Source organism: Littorina saxatilis, linkage group LG7, assembly GCF_037325665.1.
Source record: "Littorina saxatilis isolate snail1 linkage group LG7, US_GU_Lsax_2.0, whole genome shotgun sequence".
In the NCBI taxonomy this organism is placed as follows: domain Eukaryota; kingdom Metazoa; phylum Mollusca; class Gastropoda; order Littorinimorpha; family Littorinidae; genus Littorina; species Littorina saxatilis.
The window spans coordinates 7,375,604-7,399,292 of NC_090251.1; the positions used below are offsets into that span (position 1 = coordinate 7,375,604).

The 23,689-nt window shown below is 39.5% G+C and overlaps 1 protein-coding gene and 1 long non-coding RNA gene across 2 annotated transcripts in view; both read left to right on the plus strand.

Moving 5' to 3' along the window:
* LOC138970599 (uncharacterized) overlaps nucleotides 1-23,689 on the plus strand; it is a 142,719-nt gene that overhangs the window by 19,086 nt on the left and 99,944 nt on the right. Inside the window, exons 5-9 of the mRNA XM_070343064.1 lie at nucleotides 6,266-6,361; nucleotides 12,100-12,222; nucleotides 15,373-15,477; nucleotides 22,348-22,572; nucleotides 23,049-23,285. Coding sequence (XP_070199165.1) covers nucleotides 6,266-6,361; nucleotides 12,100-12,222; nucleotides 15,373-15,477; nucleotides 22,348-22,572; nucleotides 23,049-23,285 — 786 coding nt within the window. The remainder of the gene's footprint in view (nucleotides 1-6,265; nucleotides 6,362-12,099; nucleotides 12,223-15,372; nucleotides 15,478-22,347; nucleotides 22,573-23,048; nucleotides 23,286-23,689) is intronic.
* Nucleotides 17,096-18,423, plus strand: LOC138970597 (uncharacterized). The gene is made up of 3 exons (XR_011457007.1): nucleotides 17,096-17,256; nucleotides 17,840-17,945; nucleotides 18,335-18,423. It is a non-coding gene; the product is annotated as an uncharacterized lncRNA (long non-coding RNA).

Genomic DNA, 23,689 nt, shown 5'->3' on the forward strand with positions numbered 1-23,689 from the left:
CAAAGAAGAAAGAGCTGAGTTGTTACCACATTACTATTGGAAAAAAACTAATGCACTTAAATTTAAAAAAGTTGTTTGTTACTAAGAAAAAGAAATGACTACAGAATATTTTGGACTTTATCAATAGAATTTGTAATAGTTTTTCAAATTTTTTCAATTTTTTTATATTTACTATATTATGAGTTATTTCTAATATGATGTTCCTAGGACTGGAGGGCAACAGGACAAAATGTCCTGAATCAAAAAACTAATAGGACATCATGTCCTGACTACAAAAAAACAATAGGACATTCAGATCAAGCGAACCAATCATGGCACCTAACCTTTTTAGATGACTGAGAATATATGAATAAAGGCAAATAAAAACCGAACAGTTCCAAATTTATTTTAATATTTTAAATGCAACAGTGTTCAGTAGGGTTACTTTCACACACACAGACACATGCTTCAGAATGTCATAAGTGATCTTTCACACACACTCACACACACACACACACACACACACACACACACACACACACACACACACACACACACACACACACACACACACACTATGCTTCAGAATTAATGTCACAAGTGACAAGTGATCTTTCACACACTTCAGAATGTCACACGTGATCATTTTCAGTGAGCTTGAACAGCTACTTTCGTTTCTTGCGTCTCTTCCTGCGTCTCTTCCTGAGGTTGTAGTAGATCTATTGGCTCACCTTCTGAGGTTTCAGTCTCCGACGGGGCCGAAGGCCCTGCAACTTGACTGTCCGTGTCGTCCTTTTTATATTTAGTCAAGTTTTGACTAAATATTTTAACATCGAGGGGGAATCGAAACGAGGGTCGTGGTGTATGTGCGTGTGTCTGTGTGTCTGTGTGTGTGTGTAGAGCGATTCAGACTAAACTACTGGACCGATCTTTATGAAATTTGACATGAGAGTTCCTGGGTATGAAATCCCCGAACGTTTTTTTCATTTTTTTGATAAATGTCTTTGATGACGTCATATCCGGCTTTTCGTGAAAGTTGAGGCGGCACTGTCACGCCCTCATTTTTCAACCAAATTGGTTGAAATTTTATTCAAGTAATCTTCGACGAAGCCCGGACTTCGGTATTGCATTTCAGCTTGGTGGCTTAAAAATTAATTAATGACTTTGGTCATTAAAAATCTGAAAATTGTAAAAAAAAATAAAAATTTATAAAACGATCCAAGTTTACGTTTATCTTATTCTCCATCATTTTCTGATTCCAAAAACATATAAATATGTTATATTCGGATTAAAAACAAGCTCTGAAAATTAAATATATAAAAATTATTATCAAAATTAAATTGTCCAAATCAATTTAAAAACACTTTCATCTTATTCCTTGTCGGTTCCTGATTCCAAAAACATATAGATATGATATGTTTGGATTAAAAACACGCTCAGAAAGTTAAAACAAAGAGAGGTACAGAAAAGCGTGGTATCCTTCTTAGCGCAACTACTACCCCGCTCTTCTTGTCAATTTCACTGCCTTTGCCATGAGCGGTGGACTGACGATGCTACGAGTATACGGTCTTGCTGAAAAATGGCATTGCGTTCAGTTTCATTCTGTGAGTTCGACAGCTACTTGACTAAATATTGTATTTTCGCCTTACGCGACTTGTTTTTTATATTTAGTCAAGTTTTGATTCTTACTTTATTTGGTGTTTAATTTGACCCCTGCGTTATCAGAGACTCGGACAGATGATACCTAAACAATACGCAGTGGCCGAGGGAAACTGGGTCGTGGCAGCTAATTGAATTAGAATGCTGCCTTTCCCTACTCCTTTCTGTTTCCAGTTTTTTATATTTAGTCAAGTTTTGACTAAATATTTTAACATCGAGGGGGAATCGAAACGAGGGGATATAGCTCAGTTGGTAGCGCGCTGGATTTGTATTCAGTTGGCCGCTGTCAGCGCGAGTTCGATCCCAGGTTCGGCGGAAATTTATTTCACAGAGTCAACTTTGTGTGCAGACTCTCTTCGGTGTCCGAACCACCCCCCGTGTATACTACATTGGGTGTGCACGTTAAAGATCCCACGATTGACAAAAGGGTCTTTCCTGGCAAAATTGCTTAGGCACAGTTAATAATTGTCTACCATACCCGTGTGACTTGGAATAAGGCCGTGAAAGGTAAATATGCGCCGACATGGCTGCAATCTACTGGCCGTATAAAATTTCATCTCACACGGCATCACTGCAGAGCGCCTAGAACTGTACCCACGGAATATGCGCGATATAAGCTTCATTGATTGATTGATTGATTGTGTGTGTGTGTGTCTGTGTGTGTGTGTGTGTGTGTAGAGCGATTCAGACTAAACTACTGGACCGATCTTTATGAAATTTGACATGAGAGTTCCTGGGTATGAAATCCCCGAACGTTTTTTTCATTTTTTGGATAAATGTCTTTGATGACGTCATATCCGGCTTTTCGTGAAAGTTGAGGCGGCACTGTCACGCCCTCATTTTTCAACCAAATTGGTTGAAATTTTGGTCAAGTAATCTTCGACGAAGCCCGGACTTCGGTATTGCATTTCAGCTTGGTGGCTTAAAAATTAATTAATGACTTTGGTCATTAAAAATCTGAAAATTGTAAAAAAAAATAAAAATTTATAAAACGATCCAAATTTACGTTTATCTTATTCTCCATCATTTGCTGATTCCAAAAACATATAAATATGTTATATTCGGATTAAAAACAAGCTCTGAAAATTAAATATATAAAAATTATTATCAAATTTTTTTTTCGAAATCAATTTAAAAACACTTTCATCTTATTCCTTGTTGGTTCCTGATTCCAAAAACATATAGATATAATATGTTTGGATTAAAAACACGCTCAGAAAGTTAAAACGAAGAGAGGTACAGAAAAGCGTGCTATCCTTCTCAGCGCAACGAATACCCCGCTCTTCTTGTCAATTCCACGGGCACTGCCTTTGCCACGGGCGGTGGAGTGACGATGCTACGAGTATACGGTCTTGCTGCGTTGCGTTGCGTTCAGTTTCATTCTGTGAGTTCGACAGCTACTTGACTAAATATTGTATTTTCGCTTTACGCGACTTGTTACATTTAGTCAAGTTTTGACTAAATATGTTTTAACATAAAGGGGGAATCGAGACGAGGGTCGTGGTGTATGTGTGTGTGTCTGTGTGTGTGTGTGTGTGTGTGTGTGTGTAGAGCGATTCAGAGTAAACTACTGGACCGATCTTTATGAAATTTGACATGAGAGTTCCTGGGTATGAAATCCCTGAATGTTTTTTTCATTTTTTTGATAAATGTCTTTGATGACGTCATATCCGGCTTTTCGTGAAAGTTGAGGCGGCACTGTCACGCCCTCATTTTTCAACCAAATTGGTTGAAATTGTGGTCAAGTAATCTTCGACAAAGCCCGGACTTCGGTATTGCATTTCAGCTTGGTGGCTTAAAAATTAATTAATGACTTTGGTCATTAAAAATCTGAAAATTGTAAAAAAAAATAAAAATGTATAAAACGATCCAAATTTACGTTCATCTTATTCTCCATCATATTCTGATTCCAAAAACATATAAATATGTTATATTTGGATTAAAAACAAGCTCTGAAAATTAAATATATAAAAATTATTATCAAAATTAAATTGTCAAAATCAATTTAAAAACACTTTCATCTTATTCCTTGTCGGTTCCTGATTCCAAAAACATATAGATATGATATGTTTGGATTAAAAACACGCTCAGAAAGTTAAAACAAAGAGAGGTACAGAAAAGCGTGGTATCCTTCTTAGCGCAACTACTACCCCGCTCTTCTTGTCAATTTCACTGCCTTTGCCACGGGCGGTGGAGTGACGATGCTACGAGTATACGGTCTTGCTGAAAAATGGCATTGCGTTCAGTTTCATTCTGTGAGTTCGACAGCTACTTGACTAAATATTGTATTTTCGCCTTACGCGACTTGTTTTTTTTAACAAAGCCACTCAAAAGTGTCTGCCCTTTTCCCACGCAAACCTTTTTCTTCGGCGGCATCTTTGCAGAAATGTGGCGGCGGAAGTAAAGTGTCGCTGTCAAAAGTAGCGAGAGTTGTGGCTCTTGTAATATTGTTAGGTCGAGAGTTGCGTCCCTTGTGTTGTTCGACCGAGAGTGAAAATTGAAGTTCAAGTAGACCCCGATTCGAACTCATTTTAACGGGGTTTGATACTTCAGTTTGTACAGATTCTTCTTGCAGTGACCCGCGCTCTAGACGTAATACTATCGGACAATGACCGCTGACTTCGCGATCGGATCGGACATTTGACGGGACAGCGGTGTTTGCAATCGGTCATTTTACAACCTAAATCGGTCTATGACCGATGACCGACGCCTCGGAACATAGCAAATGATAACAGACATGTCGAGAAAAAAGATATCAAGCATGAGCCTTTTAGGCGAATGCTGATATCGTTTGTGAGACATGTCTGTCATTTAATAACAGTCAGCATATTAGAAATAACGGTTTTATTACCGTTTAATTCAACCAAAACAAATTTCGAAGCGACCCCGCGAACTAGACAGAACAGCCGCAATGGGAACTGGAGCGCTCCTACCTGATTATGCCTGTCAGTCAAAGAATTCTCGTGACCTGGGTCAGCCAATCAGAGTAACACACCTTACGTGATGAATATTCACAGGTCAAATGCGTTTGACACACAACAAACCATGTTGAACATGCGTTTCGGTTGCCGCGTTCCTTTTTTCTTGTTGAACAGAGAGCGACAGATATAGAACCGACTCCAGATGGATGGGAAATGACGTAAAGATACATTTGACGTAAAGCGAGTGACCCAATTTCGCTTGATTTTCCGAACTTTGATAATTTAGATTTCAAGTGAGCGAGTCGGCATTGCACACTCAGAGGATGGGCGGTGCCTCGCTGTTCCGTAAAGCACCCACCGACAAGACTCGCTTTTCGGTATTTTTTTTTTAGACAAAGAGAGTATTATCTGACAGCATTTGAAGTGTCATTCTTTAGAATAAGTCACACTGATATTGCTGATTTAAATGTTTACTTTGTCTTGTTCATTTTTGAGTCACTTGAGAAAAAGTGACTCTATGTAATCGGTCAGTGTTAGTCTGTCCGGCCGGCCGTCCGTCCGTAGACACCACCTTAACGTTGGACTTTTCTCGGAAACTATCAAAGCGATCGGGCTCATATTTTGTTTAGTCGTGACCTCCAATGACCTCTACACTTTAACGATGGTTTCGTTGACCTTTGACCTTTTTCAAGGTCACAGGTCAGCGTCAAAGGAAAAATTAGACATTTTATATCTTTTCTCGGAAACTATCAAAGCGATCGGGCTCATATTTTGTTTAGTCGTGACCTCCAATGACCTCTACACTTTAACGATGGTTTCGTTGACCTTTGACCTTTTTCAAGGTCACAGGAAAAATTAGACATTTTATATCTTTGACAAAGTTCATCGGATGTGATTGAAACTTTGTAGGATTATTCTTTACATCAAAGTATTTACATCTGTAGCCTTTTACGAACGTTATCAGAAAAACAAGGGAGATAACTAGTCTTTTCTGTTCGGCAACACACAACTTAACGTTGGGCTTTTCTCGGAAACTATAAAAGTGACCGGGCTCAAATTTTATGTGAACGTGACTCATTGTGTTGTGAATAGCAATTTCTTCCTGTCCATCTGATGCCTCATATAATATTCAGAACTGCGAAAGTGACTCGATCGAGCGTTTGCTCTTCTTTTTAGCCTGATAAACAAAAAGGGAACGTTATAGCATTTAGAGGGTCACCTAGAATCCGTCCTGATTGGTCAAAAAGCCATATGGGGCACTGAATTGGTAATAATAGCATATATCATGATTGTATTGATTGTATTTATTGTTCAAAATGCCCCCATGGGTTATGGACTAATAAAACTAGAACATGAACTTGAACTTGAATCAAAAATCACAGCACATATGTTTTTGTCTTCTCCTGTTTTTGACTTGACCGAAGTTTGATTGACCCTCGTCAAGTGTTGGGGTCATACGGGGTCTCGATTCATAATAACCTGACATTGATGTTATTTAAGGTGTTTTTGAAGTTAGAGCTTTGAAACTTTGAACACTAAAAGAGTTTGATAATCTGCCAGCATGACCCTAGTTTGGTTTACAACCAGAACACGTCGCTCCCAACGGGTATGATGCGGAACAGTTCCCCACCTGTGTACACGCGCAACTTTAATACAGTGGTATAGATTGATGGAGATTAACCCACATTCTCTGTGACTATTTTCAGTTGACTACAATCGCAACTACAATACAGTGGTCACGATTAATGGAGAAGTGTGCTACGAATTCGGGACGGACGACGCAGTGCTGAGGAGTTTGAATTGTTGGTTGATCTCTCCCTCTCTCTCTCTCACTCTCTCTCTCTCTCTCTCTCTCTCTCTCTCTCTCTCTCTCTCTCTCTCTCTCTCTCTCTCTCTCTCTCTCTCTCTGTCTCTCTGTCTCTCTCTGTCTCTCTTATTTACATGTAGTCAATTTTTGACTAAATGTTTTAACATAGAGGGGAATCGAGACGAGGGTCTTAGTGTGTGTGTGTGTGTGTGTGTGTGCGTGTGTGTGTGTGTGTATGTGTGTGTGTATGTGTGTTTGTGCGTGTGTGTGTGTAGAGCGATTCAGAGTAAACTACTGGACCGATCTTTATGAAATTGTACATAAGAGGTTCTGGGTATGATATCCCCGGATGTTTTTTTTCATTTTTTGGATAAACGTCTTTGATGACGTCATATCCGGCTTTTTGTAAAAGTGAGGCAGCTCTGTCACACCCTCATTTTTTCAATCAAATTGATTGAAATTTTGGCCAAGCAATCCTCGACGAAGGCCGGACTTCGGTATTGCATTTCAGCATGGAGGCTTACAAATTAATTTATGACTTTGGTCATTAAAAATCTGAAAATTGTAATTACAATTATTTTTTTAATTAAACGATCCAAAATTACGTTCATCTTATTCTTCATCATGTTCTGATTCCCAAAAATATAAATATGTTATATTCGGATTAAAAACAAGCTCTGAAAATTAAAAATGTAAAAATTATGATTAAAATAAAATTTCCGAAATCGATTTAAAAACAATTTCATCTTATTCCTTGTTGGTTCCTGATTCCAAAAACATATAGATATGATATGTTTGGATTAAAACACGCTCCGAAAGTTAAAACGAAGAGAGGTACAGAAAAGCGTGCTATGCAGCACAGCGCAACCACTACCGCGCTAAACAGGCTCGTCACTTTCACTGCCTTTTGCACGAGCGGCGTACTACGGTCATTGTGAAAAAATGCAGTGCGTTCAGTTTCATTCTGTGAGTTACACAGCTCGACTAAATGTAGTAATTTCGCCTTACGCGACTTGTTTATTTTTTATTTTTTTACTTTTATGGTTATCCTTTGTAATTGTTTTACGTTTGTATATATATATGTATATAAGACTAGAGTAGTCCCTTTCTGGGCGAGGGCTGGTTGAAAAGAAGCTCGTTTATATTGCTTATGCCACAACCCTCCTAAAATAAAACTTGATTTGGTTTGATTTGATTTGATCTCTCTGTCTGTCTGTCTGTCTGTCTGTCTCTCTCTGTCTCTCTCTCTGTCTCTCTCTGTCTCTCTCTCTCTGTCTGCCTGTCTCTCTCTCTCTCTCTGTCTCTCTGTCTGTCTCTTTGTCTCTCTCTCCCTCTTTCTCTGCCTGTCTCTCTCTCTGTCTCTCTGTCTGTCTCTCTCTCTCTCTCTCTCTCTCTGTCTCTCTCTCTCTCTCTCTCTGAATACTTATGTATATAAATATGTATATATGTGTATTGAATCTGAATGCGTACTTCTTCGATCCCCTCTTACTTCTTGTTGAAACTAAACTGCCCGTTTATGGCCCCGTTTAATAATGCATTGCTCCAATTTTTACATTTAGTCAACATTTGACTAAATGTTTTAGAAGGGGAATCGAGACGAGGGTGTGGTGTGTGTGTGAGTGTGTATGTGTCTGTGTCTGTGTCTGTGTGTCTGTATGTGTGTGTGTGTATGTGTGTATGTGTAGAGCAATTCAGAAAAAAACTATTAGACCGATCTTCATGAAAATTCACATGATAGTTCCTGGGTATGATAATCCCCAGACGTGTTTTCCTTTTTTCGATAAATGTCTTTGATGACGTCATATCCGGCTTTTTAGGAAAGTTCAGGCGGCATTGTCACGCCTTCATTTTTCGAGCAAATTCATTGAAATTCATGGTTGTGTACCTAAAACCATATTCTCCAAATTCACTTTGAGAAATTCACGCCAATTGATGAGATTGAACACTCCTCTACCTAGGATTGACATATTCAAGTCTAGTTTATTTTATTCAGGTTGCAGGCTCTGGAACAATCTTCCGACAATCCTGCGATAAACTACCAGCGCAAACGATTTTAGACCAAATAGACATCTTATCTCATGAAGTCAAAATAAACACTATTTGTCGCTAGAAAGGTTGATAAAACAAACAACCGGTGCTTTTGAACAATGTATCATTTCATTATTTTTTGTTTTGTTTACTGTTTTGTTTGTTTGCTTTGTTTGTGTTTTGTTTTCGAATGCAGTGTATGATAATGGGCATGGCGTTGACAGGCTTGTTGCGTCAGTGCAATCTACTCTATAATACTTTATTCACGTCAAATGAACTCAATTCATTAATGCAATGTATTGTATGTACATTTATGGTATTTTCTTACTTCAGTTTATTCATAATTATGTAGCAGTTGTTTCCTTTACTTGTTTATGAGTTGTTCTTCAGTACTGGTGACAGAAAGGGGGAAAAGTGGTCAACATTCAAATTTCTAGTTTTGTTTTTGAAATATAGCTTTTCATAGAGCAGAAATACTGAAGTATCTGATGTAGGCCTACATAAGAAAAAATCACTGGTTCACATGGTTCTTACATAATCTAAATTTTAAAGCTGGTTCTTGTGTGTCTGTGTGTGTGTTTGTATGATGACGATAGGATCCGAAACGGCTGCACGGACTGAGACGGGAATTGCAGAGAATGTTCATTGCCACTTGAGTTGTGTCATAGGGTACTTTTGGAATAGCAAATTTGAAAGGATTCTTTAAACAACGGCGGAAAGCATTATATACCCTGTGAGCTATCGAGGATCCTCCCCGTCTGGGCTGTCGAAACATGGTCTTGTTAAAAGACGTTTTCAAATGGCGGGGAGATACCCTCGAAGCACATTTAGCGAAGTTATGTTGCCAAATCATCAAAGATCAACATTTCACAACACGCACACAGTCGAAAAAGATGTGACTTTTACACGACGGAAGACTACTTACTAGCAGACTAGCAGACGACAAACAGAGCAATCATCTGAATATTTAGATCAGTGAGAGCAATCCGTTGAAGAACAGTTACTCCGCTTATTCGTCTTCAGTTAAGCTTATTTCCCCTGTCATAAGTTTCCTTGCAGATCTGCAGTCGCGTTGTGAAATGAACTAGTGTCATCAGAAGATTCTTCTCAATCAATGATCGAAGCACCGTAAGTTGTATGCCGACAGAAGTCACATTGGGATAACACGACGATTGACTTCATTTATGAGCCAAAAGGTAACAATATCGACACAAATGTGACATTAAATGAAACATTCATAGACAGTTTCCAATTCACCAGATCTGGCAAAGAGCCTTCACTCGTGAAAAACGATGATTGTAAACAGACAGGTATTGGAAACAATCTCTTGGTAACCTGCGTTTCTCCTTCCGAGGCGACGTGACGGCGCCACATTTGTTTGTTTATGGCTGTTTATTGCGAAACAACACAGTTGAAATTTGTGTGTAAAATATCATACATGTGTGGCGTGTAATTTCCGAACCAGTTCGTTATCTGCGTTTCGATGGTAATTCAGTCAGAGTGGAGTTACTTTGAATCGAAGGCGAGGGTAACATGCGTTTCATATGCGACGGCGTGAACAAATGTGATTGCAATATTTTATACAGGAAGTAAATTTCAATGATTCTGGCTCAGTCTTATATATCTGTTATGCTGTGTTTTAGTAGTGTATCTGCTTTTCTACTATGAAGCTCATTTGGAGTGATACGCTGATCGAAGTGGGGTTCCCTATGTGTGACATCAGCCGTATGCAGTTTACGCCTCAGAACACTCTCGCATTTCACAAGGACAACAATAATTTGCAACATATCAAGAACTGCATCAGTTTTATTAGATACTATTTAAACAAAAACAGCACAGACACGACTATTATCAACAACACAGCACGGGAGGTAAGTCAGCAAAGACGCTCCTAGTGTGCGTTCCCGTTTTTGGTCGCCATTTTTGCTAGCATTTTCACAGTAAATCTTAATATTTCCATATCTATTTAATGATTGTGGTATTTTTTCTTTGATTGTGGCGATTCTCCTATCTTTCTGGCATGTACTAGGTACTTTGTGACCAGTTTCTCCCCTAGACTGTATTGAAACATGCGTCCGTGTGAGCTGACCCCTACTTGTCACCTGTAGCAAAGAACAACTCTTATTCTTTAGCCATTTTAGACTAGTCCCTCTTTAGGGCGAGGGCCAGATGTAAAAAAGCAGATCACTGCTTACTCCTGTTTTTGTTCTCCTTCTCTCTCTCTCTCTCTCTCTCTCTCTCTCTCTCTCTCTCTCTCTCTCTCTCTCTCTCTCTCTCTCTCTCTCTCTCTCTCTCTCTCTCTTGTCATTTCATTTATCTCTATCACTCTCCCTCCCTTCTCTCTGTCTGTCTGTCTGTCTGTCTGTCTGTCTGTCTGTCTCTCTCTCTCTCGCTCTCTTCACGTACGTGGTGACGTTTTACCCGGATTTTCCAAAATATGAACTCGCATTAAGGTGACAGCCTTCTTCAATAAAATTGATTGACATTTTGGCCAAGCAATGTTTGACTATAGGTCCAGACTATTTGAAGCTTACACATTAATTGATCGGATTGTTTGCTATCATTTTTTAAAGCTCTAATTACAATTGACATTTGAATAAGAGATTTAAAAATGATCGCATCGTATTCTTCATCCTGAATTCAAGAAATAAAATATATATCATTGTGATTCTAAACATGTGCGCAAAATTAACGAAATCGGGTTTGGGAAATTTGGTCCCGTTTTGATGTCTCGTCAAAACCGGCTCGTTTTACTTTAGTTTCAGGCTAACAGATTGACTGAATGTTTTGATATTACTTTACGCGACTTCTTTTTACATTTAGTCAAGTTTTGACTAAATGTTTTAACGTAGAGGGGGAATCGAGACGAGGGTCGTGGTGTATGTGTGTGTGTGTGTGTGTCTGTCTGTCTGTGCGTGTGTGTGTGTAGAGCGATTCAGACCAAACTACTGGACCGATCTTTATGAAATTTGACATGAGAGTTCCTGGGAATGATATCCCCGGATGTTTTTTCTTTTTTTCGATAAATACCTTTGATGACGTCATATCCGGCTTTTTGTAAAAGTTGAGGCGGCACTGTCACACCCTCATTTTTCAATCAAATTGATTGAAATTTTGGCCAAGCAATCTTCGACGAAGGCCGGACTTCGGTATTGCATTTCAGTTTGGTGGCTTAAAAACTAATTAATGACTTTGGTCATTAAAAATCTGAAAATTGTAAAATAAAAATTGTTTTTAAAACAATCCAAATTTACGTTCATCTTATGTTTCATCATTTTCTGATTCTAAAAACATATAAATATGTTATATTCGGATTAAAAACAAGCTCTGAAAATTAAAAATATAAAAATTATTATTAAAATAAAATTTCCGGAATCGATTTAAAAACAATTTCATCTTATTCCTTGTGGGTTCCTGATTCCAAAAACATATATATGTGATATGTTTGGATTAAAAACACGCTCAGAAAGTTAAAAAGAATAGAGATAAAGAAAAGCGTGCTGTCCTTCTCAGCGCAACTACTACCCCGCTCTTCTTTTCAATTTCAATGCCTTTGCATCGAGCGGTGGACTGACAATGCTACGAGTATACGCTCTTGCTGTAAAAATGCAGTGAGTTCAGTTTCATTCTGTTAGTTCGACAGCTTGACTGAAATAATGTTGTAATTTCGCCTTACGCGACTTGTCTCTTCTGTTGATTCCGCAGTTCGAAATGACTACAATTGCAAAACTCCTATTCGCGGTCGCTACGTGATGATGCAGAAGGAAGAGTTTCCTCCCGGCAGGGACGAGTGGTATTTTCTCATTTTCATGGAACTCTCCATCTATGGTGAGACGTTTGTTCGGGATGGTCACACACACACACACACGCACACATGCACACACACACACACCCACCATCCACCCCCCCCCCACACACACACACGCACGCACACACACTCATACCAGCACGCACGCACACAAGGATAGAAGGTGTCAGTCGTGATTAAGGTCAAGTCAAATTTTATTTCAAGAAACCCCATGGGGGGTACATGTGAAAAAATAAAAATAAAAATACAAGAACAACAAGAACAACAAGAAATTCCTCCGAGGTAGGAAAAACACCCCCGTTGGTCAAAGGAAAATAACCATTCTCACTGCCACCAACTGAGAAGGTTATTTCCCTTTGACCATTAATATGTCCCGCTATAAGTCCTTGTAGAATCTTAATCCACCAATAACTCCCTAACCGTGTGTTTGACTGGTCCCAATTTTTGTAAGGACCGTCTCAGGAGTGTATAGAACCTGTTCACCAAGTTTGGTGACGATCGGTCCGTTCATTCTTGAGATCTATATGCGAACACAAACACACAAACACATCGAGCGAAACCTATACACACCCCTATACCGGGGGTGTAATAAAGAGAGGAATGCAGGTTGTTCCATCAATAGATACACACAAACTCGTTCCGTAACTTGTTTTACAATGTGGAAATCAAATCTCCAAAATAATCGTTCTCGATTTATGGCTGAGTTCATTCCCACGTAACATTACGTGGGAATAAAGAACCCTACAATCAGCTGTCTATATCATTTTTTCCCTATCAACACCTGTTTAAAATTCTTTTGAAATACCTTTTATCAAGTGAATTAAATTTAACAATATTTTTTTTATTTGTTGTTGAAAATAAAAGTTGAAACTTTATATATTACTATGAGAAGAAGTGTGTGGGGATCTGATCCCACAACATGGAACCTTAAGATGTCGCAGAACGATGGCACTGCTTTAACACATGTGTTCCCGGACATTTACTTTTGGTCCAGTCGTTGACGCACAACAATGACTGCAATACCATTTTGTTTTGAAAAATTGCAAGCGGACACAAACGTTTATGATATTTTTGTCTGTTTTTGACTCACTGGAGTAATTGGTGAGTATTATGATTCATATGTGTCCGGTTGTATGGACGGACGGCCAACCTCTGATACTTTGCACACTTTTAAGGTTTGATGATCTCAAGAAGTGACCCCATTTGGTTGACCCTCGTCAAAAGTGGGGGTCACAGCGGGGTCATGTTTGTTTCATAAACACTTAACGTTGAGGTTATCCCGGATGATTTTGAAGCTGGAGCTTTGATACTATGCACACTTCTAGGGTTTGATAATCTACCGACTTGACGTAAGTTTGATGAACCCTTGTCAAGATTTGGGGTCACAGGGGATTTGATTTGATTTATGGAGTCTTATATCGCGCGCGTATCTCCAGACTCGGACTCAAGGCGGAGGGATCTATTTATGCCGTGTGAGATGGAATTTTTTTACACAATACATCACGCATTCACATCGACCAGCAGATCGCAGCCATTTCGGCGCATATCCTACTTTTCACGGCCTATTATTCCAAGTCACACGGGTATTTTGGTGGACATTTTTGTTTATCTATGCCTATACAATTTTGCCAGGAAAGACCCTTTTGTCAATCGTGGGATCTTTAACGTGCACACCCCAATGTAGTATACACGGGATCATGTTAGATTCATGATAACTCAACATTGACGTTATCTCAGGCGTTTTTGAAGCTAGAGCTTGGAAACTCTGAACACTTCAAAGGTTATCTACTAACGTGAGCCTAGTTTTATTGACCCCCGTCTCATTTTGGGGTCACAGCGGGATCATGTTTGTAAAAGCTTTACTTTGAGGTTTTGTCAGTTATTGTGGGAGCAAAAGCCTCCAAATTTCACGAAATTGTAGGTGATGATAATCAGCAGACATGACCAATTTGGCTTGTTTTCATCATATTTTTGAGTCCCAGCATGAACATTTGCTGAAAGAGATTTTCACTACTGAAAGAATCTTGACCTCATTTAGCTATGATGTCATTGTTTGACTTGGTCTCACAGTCTTGGCTAGACTCTTGGTTATGACATCATGTTATAATGTTATAGTGTCAGAAATGAGGTCACTCAAGTGTCTGAGTATACATATTTTGTCTGGGCTAGCCAAAACTCAATTTGGGAAGAACATGAGTAATCATTATAATTGAATATTCTTGCTAAAAAAAAATCTCTTTTTTCAAAAAGAATTTGGTTGATGTTGGGAATGTCAGGCTAGTGATCGTGGTGGGAAGGAGGTTGGTTTGAATATAATTATGTGAAATATTCTTCGGGTTGAATGGATTGATACAGGATCAAGTTCGTGTCAACCAGTCAGACGAGAAAGTTCTCTTGAACATTATTTTATGAAGCTTGGGCAGCTCTTTTTTGGGGGTGGGGGGGGGGGGGGGGAGGGGCGGTGTCATAGGTAGTGGAATCCTCCTTTTAAGACAAAACCCTATTGGACACGACGAAGGAGAGTCGTATGAAGCATTTGCTTTTCTTGTTATATTTTATCTCAGAACTTGGAGCTACAAGCAGTGTACATTGAATAGCAGTGCTTTCAAGAATCTCGTTTGAAACATTTAGGCTTCTTTAGATATGTAACTGAAACAAGAGATGCGTGGGCTTTTTATAGGATCAACGATTTTGCTATTCAATTGTGAACCCCCATGATGTGTTCGGTGTGTAGATTGCTTTATCTCGTAAAAGCCTGTCTCGTAAAACCCTGTTCAGACCTTCATTATTTGTCCATGATCCTTCACATGACAACAGGGTCAGTTTAAAGGCGAGGTCAGACATCTACTGGTTTTACATGATCCTTCACATGGCAACAGGGTCAGTTTAAAGGCCGGGTCAGACATATACTGGTTTTACATGATCCTTTACATGGACAACAGGGTTAGTTTAAAGGCCGGGTCAGACATGTACTGGTTTTCCATGTCAGATCCTTCACAAGGGCAACAGGGTCAGTTTACAAGCCAGGTCAGACGTCTACTGGTTTTACAAAATACTTCACAAGGAAGACAAAGTCATTTTAAAAGCAAGGTCAGACATCTACTGGTTTTACATGATCCTTCGCACGGGCAAGATGGTCATGTTAAAAGTATGAGATGTGTTGTTTACAGCGTGTCTTCCCGGTCACTCCTGGGAGTTGTCAAAAAACAGATGTGCGCCATGCGGGTCGCCGTGCAATTACATTTGCGATAACCTTTATGGATGCAACTTTATTGGTAAGTTGTTTTGAAGTACTACGATTATAGATTCAACTGCCTTGGCAATGTCCTGTTTTATGATGACAATTATTGGCAAGCTAAACTGGAAGGTTGCTCTTATATCTGAACGATGATAGATGCAACGAAATTGGTAAGTTCATGTGATCTGATAATCATTATGTATGCAAAGAAATTGGTAAGTTTGCGTTGTATGATAATTATAGTAGCTTAATGCAACAAAATGGTAAGTTGGTATTATGCGATTCCAAAAGTGCATTATTTAGAAGCAGCTAACCACCAATGTATCGATTGGACATTGGATTTCCCTTCTTTGAGTCATGTAACGTCAGAGGCCTACAAAACTTCATATTTAAAGGACCAGACCATGCTGTTTTAAAGGTTATTAGAACCACTAACCGATGACTGAAGTTTAAAGAAATGCACCTGAAGATGCCAAAAATGTAAAGAAATTCACCGATTCGTAGCTTTATCATTGTGATTTAAATAAAAACGTTTTCTTCGAAAACCGCCAAATTCGTCTGCTACACGAGACTTCAAAATGGCCGCCAGTAGGCGAGAACCGGCTGTGACGTCATCTAGTGTCCGGAAACCGAAAGTTACAGCTTACGCTCAAGTGGGCGTTTGCCTACATCGAGCATCAACAACACACCGAAGGAATGCGCACGGCTGCTGATAGTTATGAAGTATAGAAAAAAGGTTCAGGCATCAGTTGTCACCTTTTTCCGATGGGCTTACAACTTCTGCAGCAAAACTGATTAACTGGAAACGGTCAACACGATGTGCTGTGTTTCGCAACACTTTCTTCCAATGCGAACGCAGTTAAGCCGGCAAGAAAACCTGGCACACAAAAAACGCAGTTCCAGTTCCGACAATTGTTGACCACTCACAGGAGGTCAGAAACCGGATACCAATGTCATCAGAACGATCTGCTTTCACTAAACGCAGACAAAAGGAAGTGAGTACATGTATACTGAATGTGTTCTGTAAGGGATAGGGGTTCAGTGTCACTGGGCGTTTTTGTCAGACTGACAGTATTTGTGGTGAAATGGCATCTGTTCCTAATTTTAGGCACATGTGTTAAAGGTCCTTGTCTACATTTTTATACCGAAATCGCCATTTCACCATTAAAATGCAGAGTCTATTATCTACAAATATCAACAATACACCCCCTTTCGATCAGGAAAGACGAAGTCAGTGTAGCCGTTTGAAAATTCATTGTAGTATTCCAGCGTAGTACTCATAGTAGGATATCCTTATTTGGAAAATGCCAAGCGCAAAACTCCTCTCAAATCCCGTGCATTTCGTGCGTTTAAAAAAAAGCGTGGACAGCGCTCCAGTGTCAAACTGTTGTAGTGGGGCTCGTATGTTGCAGACGCACTCATAAATCATTCACATCTTGCAACAAACATCATACTTTGTGGTATTGTTCCTTATAATTATTTAAGGGATTTCAGATACAGAGCCACTTCAGAAATTGTTTTTTTTGTCTTTGATAGGGAATAAAAGGCTGCATTTACAGCAGACGAAATTCGTACCAAAAGCGCTCAGCAGTAAATATTCCCAACTCAGCAAATGTAAAATTCAATGGTTTACCATGCACCAGAAGTTGTCTGCTGATAACACATGCATGACATAAATACTCTTATGGGTATTTTTGTGTTCTGGTATTTAATTTGATCGTTTTTAGAATTTTATATATCCGCAGCATGAAAATTCAAGATGGCGGCCTCCGCAACATTGCGTGTTTTGATTTGAGCGAAAACAACGTTTCTGAAGGTAAGTTTTCAAGAATACGCATCCATTCACCAATGTCACATCATTTTACTGTTTAATTCTCCCCTGGGGTCTGTTATTCATCGGGTGAAGCGCTGAAATGCAGAGTAATCTTGCAATAGCTCATCAGCTGGATTGTGATGCTGATAGATCTAGATCTATCTGTTGATTACAAGTAAGGAAATCATGATCGCCACGCTGGTGATTTTAAACAGATTAAACGAACTTTGAATAAAAGGCGAGGAGAAAGAGATTGTTCATGGTATGATAAATGATTAGTCCTGCCTACGTTAAGGACTTCCATAAGGTGGGGAGGGGTAGAGTCAAAAACTGAGTGAGGGTAGGCTGACCAGCTGGAGATAAAAACACTCCACTCCCCATGTCTTTACAGTGTTGTGATCAAACTTTCAAAGACGGTAGGTAACAGACAAAAGCATACAGTGTATGCTAATCAAATGAGATAAGTGGTTTTGAAAAATGAAGAGGTACCGCTCTTTGAGTTTTACAATTTTGGTTTGTTGCTTGTTTCTCATCCTTTTGCTTATTTTAAGTTGACCGTGCATTGGTGTGAATTTTATTTTTACAGGATATATACAAGAGTTACACCACATGCCGGTTCCTGGGAACAAGCGTTCTGCATTTATTCCGGTGCCACAGAAGGGAGCCGATTTCACTAGTACTACTGTATCAAGGTTTGTTACCTAATACATCTTAACAGTAAGATTTTTTTATTTGTATTAATTGGAACATGTTTGCACATCATTTGTAAGCGACCTCTGTGAATTTGATGGGTTTAACGTACGAACCCTCACTATGGTCAACATTCTGTTAGCGACTGTTTGAAGCGAATAAATGTAGCGGTCAGAAAGATTCCAGAATCAGTTGGGTCACTGGAAACTGTGTTTGTTTGTTTTTTAACCTGAAACAGTAAGAATTATACGAATTCATGAAATACAATTTTCTTTCATTTTGGTCTGTTGTGTGAAGACTTGCTAACCCGGCTTTGACCGACTCTCTGAGATAGTAAACATTATTCAAATACATTCAAATAAAAATGTCACTTTTCATCTTTTGTGTGAAGGGTACCACAGGCTGATTTCCTGCACCATGGATGTAGAGGAGGCCAAACAGTCTGCTTCTCATTCCAGCTGTGTTGCGTTTTTTTCTGCTCGTGAAGTGTATCGCCACATTGCCAAAGCCATTGGCCAAGAGAAGTCACCCTGTCTGCCCATTTTGCATAGCCTTACAGGCTGTGACACTATGTCGTTCTTCAATGGTATTGGGGAATCAGAAGGCTTGGGAAGTATGGCAAGCATTTGAAGACGTCACTCAAACTTTCTTCAGGTTGTCTGCTCCTCTTTGTAAGCTGAGTACCACTGACAGGGCAGCACAAGAGCTTTTTGGTGTACATTTGTAGGACAAAACCAGCAACGTACTGGGTGTAAACAGTGCTAGACGGTACCTCTTCAGTAAAAAGAGCTGCCAAATTGACCATAATCCCCTTACAAGTGAGGTGCTGCTGCAGGACATGAGATTGAGAAGAGCCATCTACCTATTAGACTTCCAAACTCTGTGGGCTGGCAGTTCAAGGCTGGAAAGTGGGAGTCATTCTGGACGAGCTTTCAAGAGGTATCCAGCGTGTGCCGAGAACTCATGAGGTGTGCCTGCAAGAAGAGCTGTACAACAAAACGCTGCAAATGCTACTAAGAAGGACTGCAGAGCACAGCTCTCTGCAAATGTGCTTGCATGCCTGTGAAAACTGTCAGCATCTAAACTGTGCAAAAATATTATTGCACCCATTTTCATACCTCAACTCAAATTTTATTCCTGTGTCATTTTATTCAAACTGTCTATGCCATTAAAGGCTCGCATCTTCGCTATCTGGCACATTTTTTTTTAACATCATCATTTACGCCGTCAAAATAAGGATACCCTTGACGTGACAAAGAGATGTGACAAAAACTTCGGGTACCTTTTAAAAAGCCGACGACAATTCCTGAGGCACAACTGGGTCACTGTTGTATACGAAGAGAAAGTCAACTTGATTATCCATCCAGAACAGGTTGTTTTATTTCGCCATCTTGCATATTTCTAGTGTTGTGCCATTGTACCTACTGATGTATGTGTCGATCTCACGGATGAGATGTTTATGTGTCAAATTTGAGGGATACCCAAGTCAACTAAAATCCATGTATTTTAGCAATGACCAAGTGGGTTGCGTTGAAACTTTCATGAATGTGTGTCTACGCACGAGGCGTAGTTCAACCGTTTGAGTACACTTTCAAATCTTCACGAAATAATATTTTAAAAACTGCCACAGGTTTGTTGACTTACATCCCACATATTTTTGACTTCGCATGTATATATATGACAGATGGTTGTTTCAAGTACTGCCAAAGTTTCTTTTGAGTATAGACACTTGCCGGAATGTGCTAGTTGTGTAAACACATGAGAACAAACAACGTTTTTGAAATACAGCGATTATGAATTTTAGTAGACTTTTGAGTTGATACATTACATTTTTATCAGTTTTATTTTGGGGGTACCCTTATTTGGGCGGCGGTCAAATAACCCATGTAAAGGCCACCTTTTATCTTAAAAGTGTTCCAGTTAGCCAAGTTGAGTGCCCTCAATAGCATACATTGAATATAACAGCACAGGAATGAATGTTTTCGTTTTGGTATGAAAATTGGTGCAATATATTTATTTTTGCACAGTTTAGGTAATCCACAAATTCTTCAACCCTGCCACCCACACCGTCCAATCATTCTCTGCACCAACAATACATGTATTGTTTTGTTTAAAAATGTGTTTGTGTTAGTTTCTATTGCAAGAGAATGTCTTGTAGCATCAAAAATGCCTAAATACCCTTTTATTGGCGGCCATTTTGAAAATTGTAAAAAAACTACTGATTTCTTAATTTTTTCACGGTGGCTCTGTATCAGGTTTTGTTAAGCAAAAGCAAATGTCCATTTACGCCAAATTTGCTGTTAATCACATGAAGTGAAATATGCTTAACATACCCAACCGTTTACACTGGCGGCCATTTTGAAAAATTGTTTAAAAACTACCCATTTTTTTATTTTTCGCGATGGCTCTGTATCAGGTTTTGTTAAGCACATAAAACTCTTCATATTTGCTTAATTTGGTGTTTGTTGCATGATTTGAATGATTTTGCAACATAGGAGCCCCACTATTGTTGCTGCACTTGTTTGTGCGTGGCTATAAGCATAGTGACATGAATTTGATTGGTCAGTATTTTTAGGCAAAGCACATGTTCTCAGCAAACGGAAAACAAAATATTGGAAGCGTGAGTCACGCTACCCAAAAATAAAAAATTTTTTACATATATTTTTTTTCTAACTTTTTTCCCCATGGTTCATTCATCATCTGACATAACGTTTTAGCGAAATCTAACCATAAGATTATTGAAAAAAAGCAAAAATGTAGACGACCACCTTTAAGATTACAGATTAAAACATATAATCTGTTACTACATGTCCGTCCCCATGCACCCACCTTAAAGTTCCCTATCTCTCCCTCTTTTACACTCACCTGGGTAATCGATGAGTCTCAGGTTTAATCAGTGTCCGTCCATAGACACATAGACATTCACACACACTTACACACGTTGTTATCTTTTAATTCAGTGTTTTATTGAATGGATAAAGAAATCGTTAATACAGCAAGCTTGTGACTTGGAATAATAGGCCGTGAAAAATAGGATATGCGCCGAAATGACTGCGATCTGCTGGCCGATGTGAATGCGTGATGTATTGTGTAAAAAATTCCATCTCACACGGTATAAATAAATCCCTGCGCCTTGAATATGTGCGCGATATAAATTGCATACATTTTTTTTAAATCCCTGCGCTTAGAACTGTACCCACAGAATACGCGCGATATAAGCCTCATATTGATTGATTGATTGATGTTCAAAGTCGCCGTGAGGGAGATCAAAGCACAGGGAAAAGCCACCATCAACCACCACCCTTCTATGTCCGGCATTGACTGCAACAAGCTGTACAACAGTATCTACTTTAGTCAAGCAACACCAACCGGGCTGTACAATAAGGTACAGTTTGACACAAGATATTACTTTTGCAGGCGGGGTGCCGACAAAATGCACACAATGACCAAGGAAACATTCAAAGTCAATTGATTGGACGCAAACACCGGAAGGCAATACCTGTACACAAAAGACGACCTCGCCAAGAATCACCGGGATGACAGCGAAGGATACACTGGATTCATGCCAGCAACAGGAACACACAACTGTCCAGTGTCTAGTTTTCTCAAGTACATCGAGAAACTTCCCCCAGAAAGCGAAAGGCTTTGGTGTTATCCGCGTGATTCCTTTCACGATGAAGACACGACGTGGTACACATGTAAACCGGTTGGAAATCACGGTCTTCAACAGTTCTTGCCCAAGCTGAGCAAGCAGTGCGGTCTTTCGCAAATTTACACGAATCATTCGATTCGTGCAACAAGTGCTACAGTCCTCCACCGAGCTAGCCATTCAGTTGGTTACAGGTCACGAATCATTGTCATCCCTGGCCATCCATACCAACACACTTCAGCTGAACAAAAGATGAACATGGGAGACACCCTCCATCAGCATATTGCAGGCAACACACAACTGCAAGTTTTGCCGTGGCAAATTTCAAACCCCTCTCGAAGTTCAGTCAGCTCTGTCGCACACACAGCCACCGGCCGAGTCGATATGCGCGGGGCAAGTAGTTTCGATATGTCATTTGAAGAAACGAATTTCTTCCTCAATGAAGAAAAGGAACCTGATATGCCACCATCCACGACAATGCCAGTTAATTCTGCCTACATTCGACAACTGCACCATAAACTACTTGAACATCACAATTACAAAATAAGACCAAACGTGTTGATTGTCTCTGCTGATAACCCTACAAGCTAACTCAATGAACTCGTCCAGTCTGGATCGCGAGACAGGGTGACAAGTTTACAACACTGAGTTACTGACACTGACGGTGCTAAGACATGTCGCAATTTAATTGATATTTTATTTGATGTTTATGAATTTTCCGTTCCTTTGATTATGTTGTGAACAAAATGTTGCAGAAAACTATAACATTGCTTTCAAAAAGGCAATAGAAATGAGTTCTGAGGACTACGGCAATGCCGAAAGCACTGTGGACGGTCGAACGGATTCTCGCCTTCACTACATGGAGTGCACGGCCAGCGGCACCAAGGCAGGCCAGACCTTCCATCCCTACTGGCGGGTCGATCTAAACGGCGACTACTTAGTGAACAGCGTCGTGGTAAAGCCCAGAATTGACTGCTGTGGTAAGAAAATTACTACTTCGTTTTTGTCTCAGTTTCAGTAGACTTTGATTTCAGAGAGTCCAATTAATGAGCAGTGTCAGGCCGGAGATGGAATATTATGTTGACATGTTGGCAGGTTTTGATATCTGAAAATAGGACAAACATGTGACGTACTGTCGTCACGTTTTACGCACCTCACTGACGTCAACTGGTCGACAGAAAAGCTGATTCACTGTCCAAAAAGCTAGTCAAATAAAAAAAATTCGTGCGTTATTTAGCACATTTTGACTTTATAACATGATGGTACACATTATTCAGATTAATTATTCATCAATATTCCAAAACGTCAAAAATCACGGTTGTAGTCGAATTTCTATTCAGGTGTCTGGTCTTATAAGTGCCTTTCTTTACATTTAAATAAATCGTCGTATCACTTGGAAATGGATGTCATTCACGCTGAAAGTTTGGTTTGTGTCTGTTTTGCTTTGTTCTGTCAGCGAATAAGATGAAGAACCTGAACGTCTTGGTCCAGAACAGAACCACCGATCTCGCCAGAGTGACCGAACATGGCTCGTCAGATCTGTGTACACATTGGGAGGGAACCTTCCAGAATGGACAGGAAATTAAGTTTACTTGTACAAGTCAAATGCTTGGTAAATACGTGAGCCTGCAAACTATTCGACCGTCCCAGATGCTCCTATGTGAAGTCCAAGTGTTCGGCTATCCTGTCACTGGTAACAGTCGTTATCATCACAATTATTATCGTCATCATGATCATCGTCGTTATCACCACAATTATCATCGTCATTATCAATGTCATAAACGCACGAGCCAAATATACGTAGACGCTCATTAGAACACCATATGGTAAAGCATATTTAGTCAACGTTTGCCTGAGACAATCCTTGTCTGTCTAGTAAGAACAACTATTGACACGTTTGCTGACAAGACAAATCAACAAGGTAAGAGATCAGTAGCAACAGGAGCACCCAATTTAAGGGGTACAGCAATATACACTGATCACAAAAAGTTAATGATGTATTTTCAGCAAAACAGCCAAGATGTTAAACAGTAGAAACATATGTGTTTTTGCATATCTGCTTTATTTTTTAACAAAAAATTCAGTTTATTGGATTGT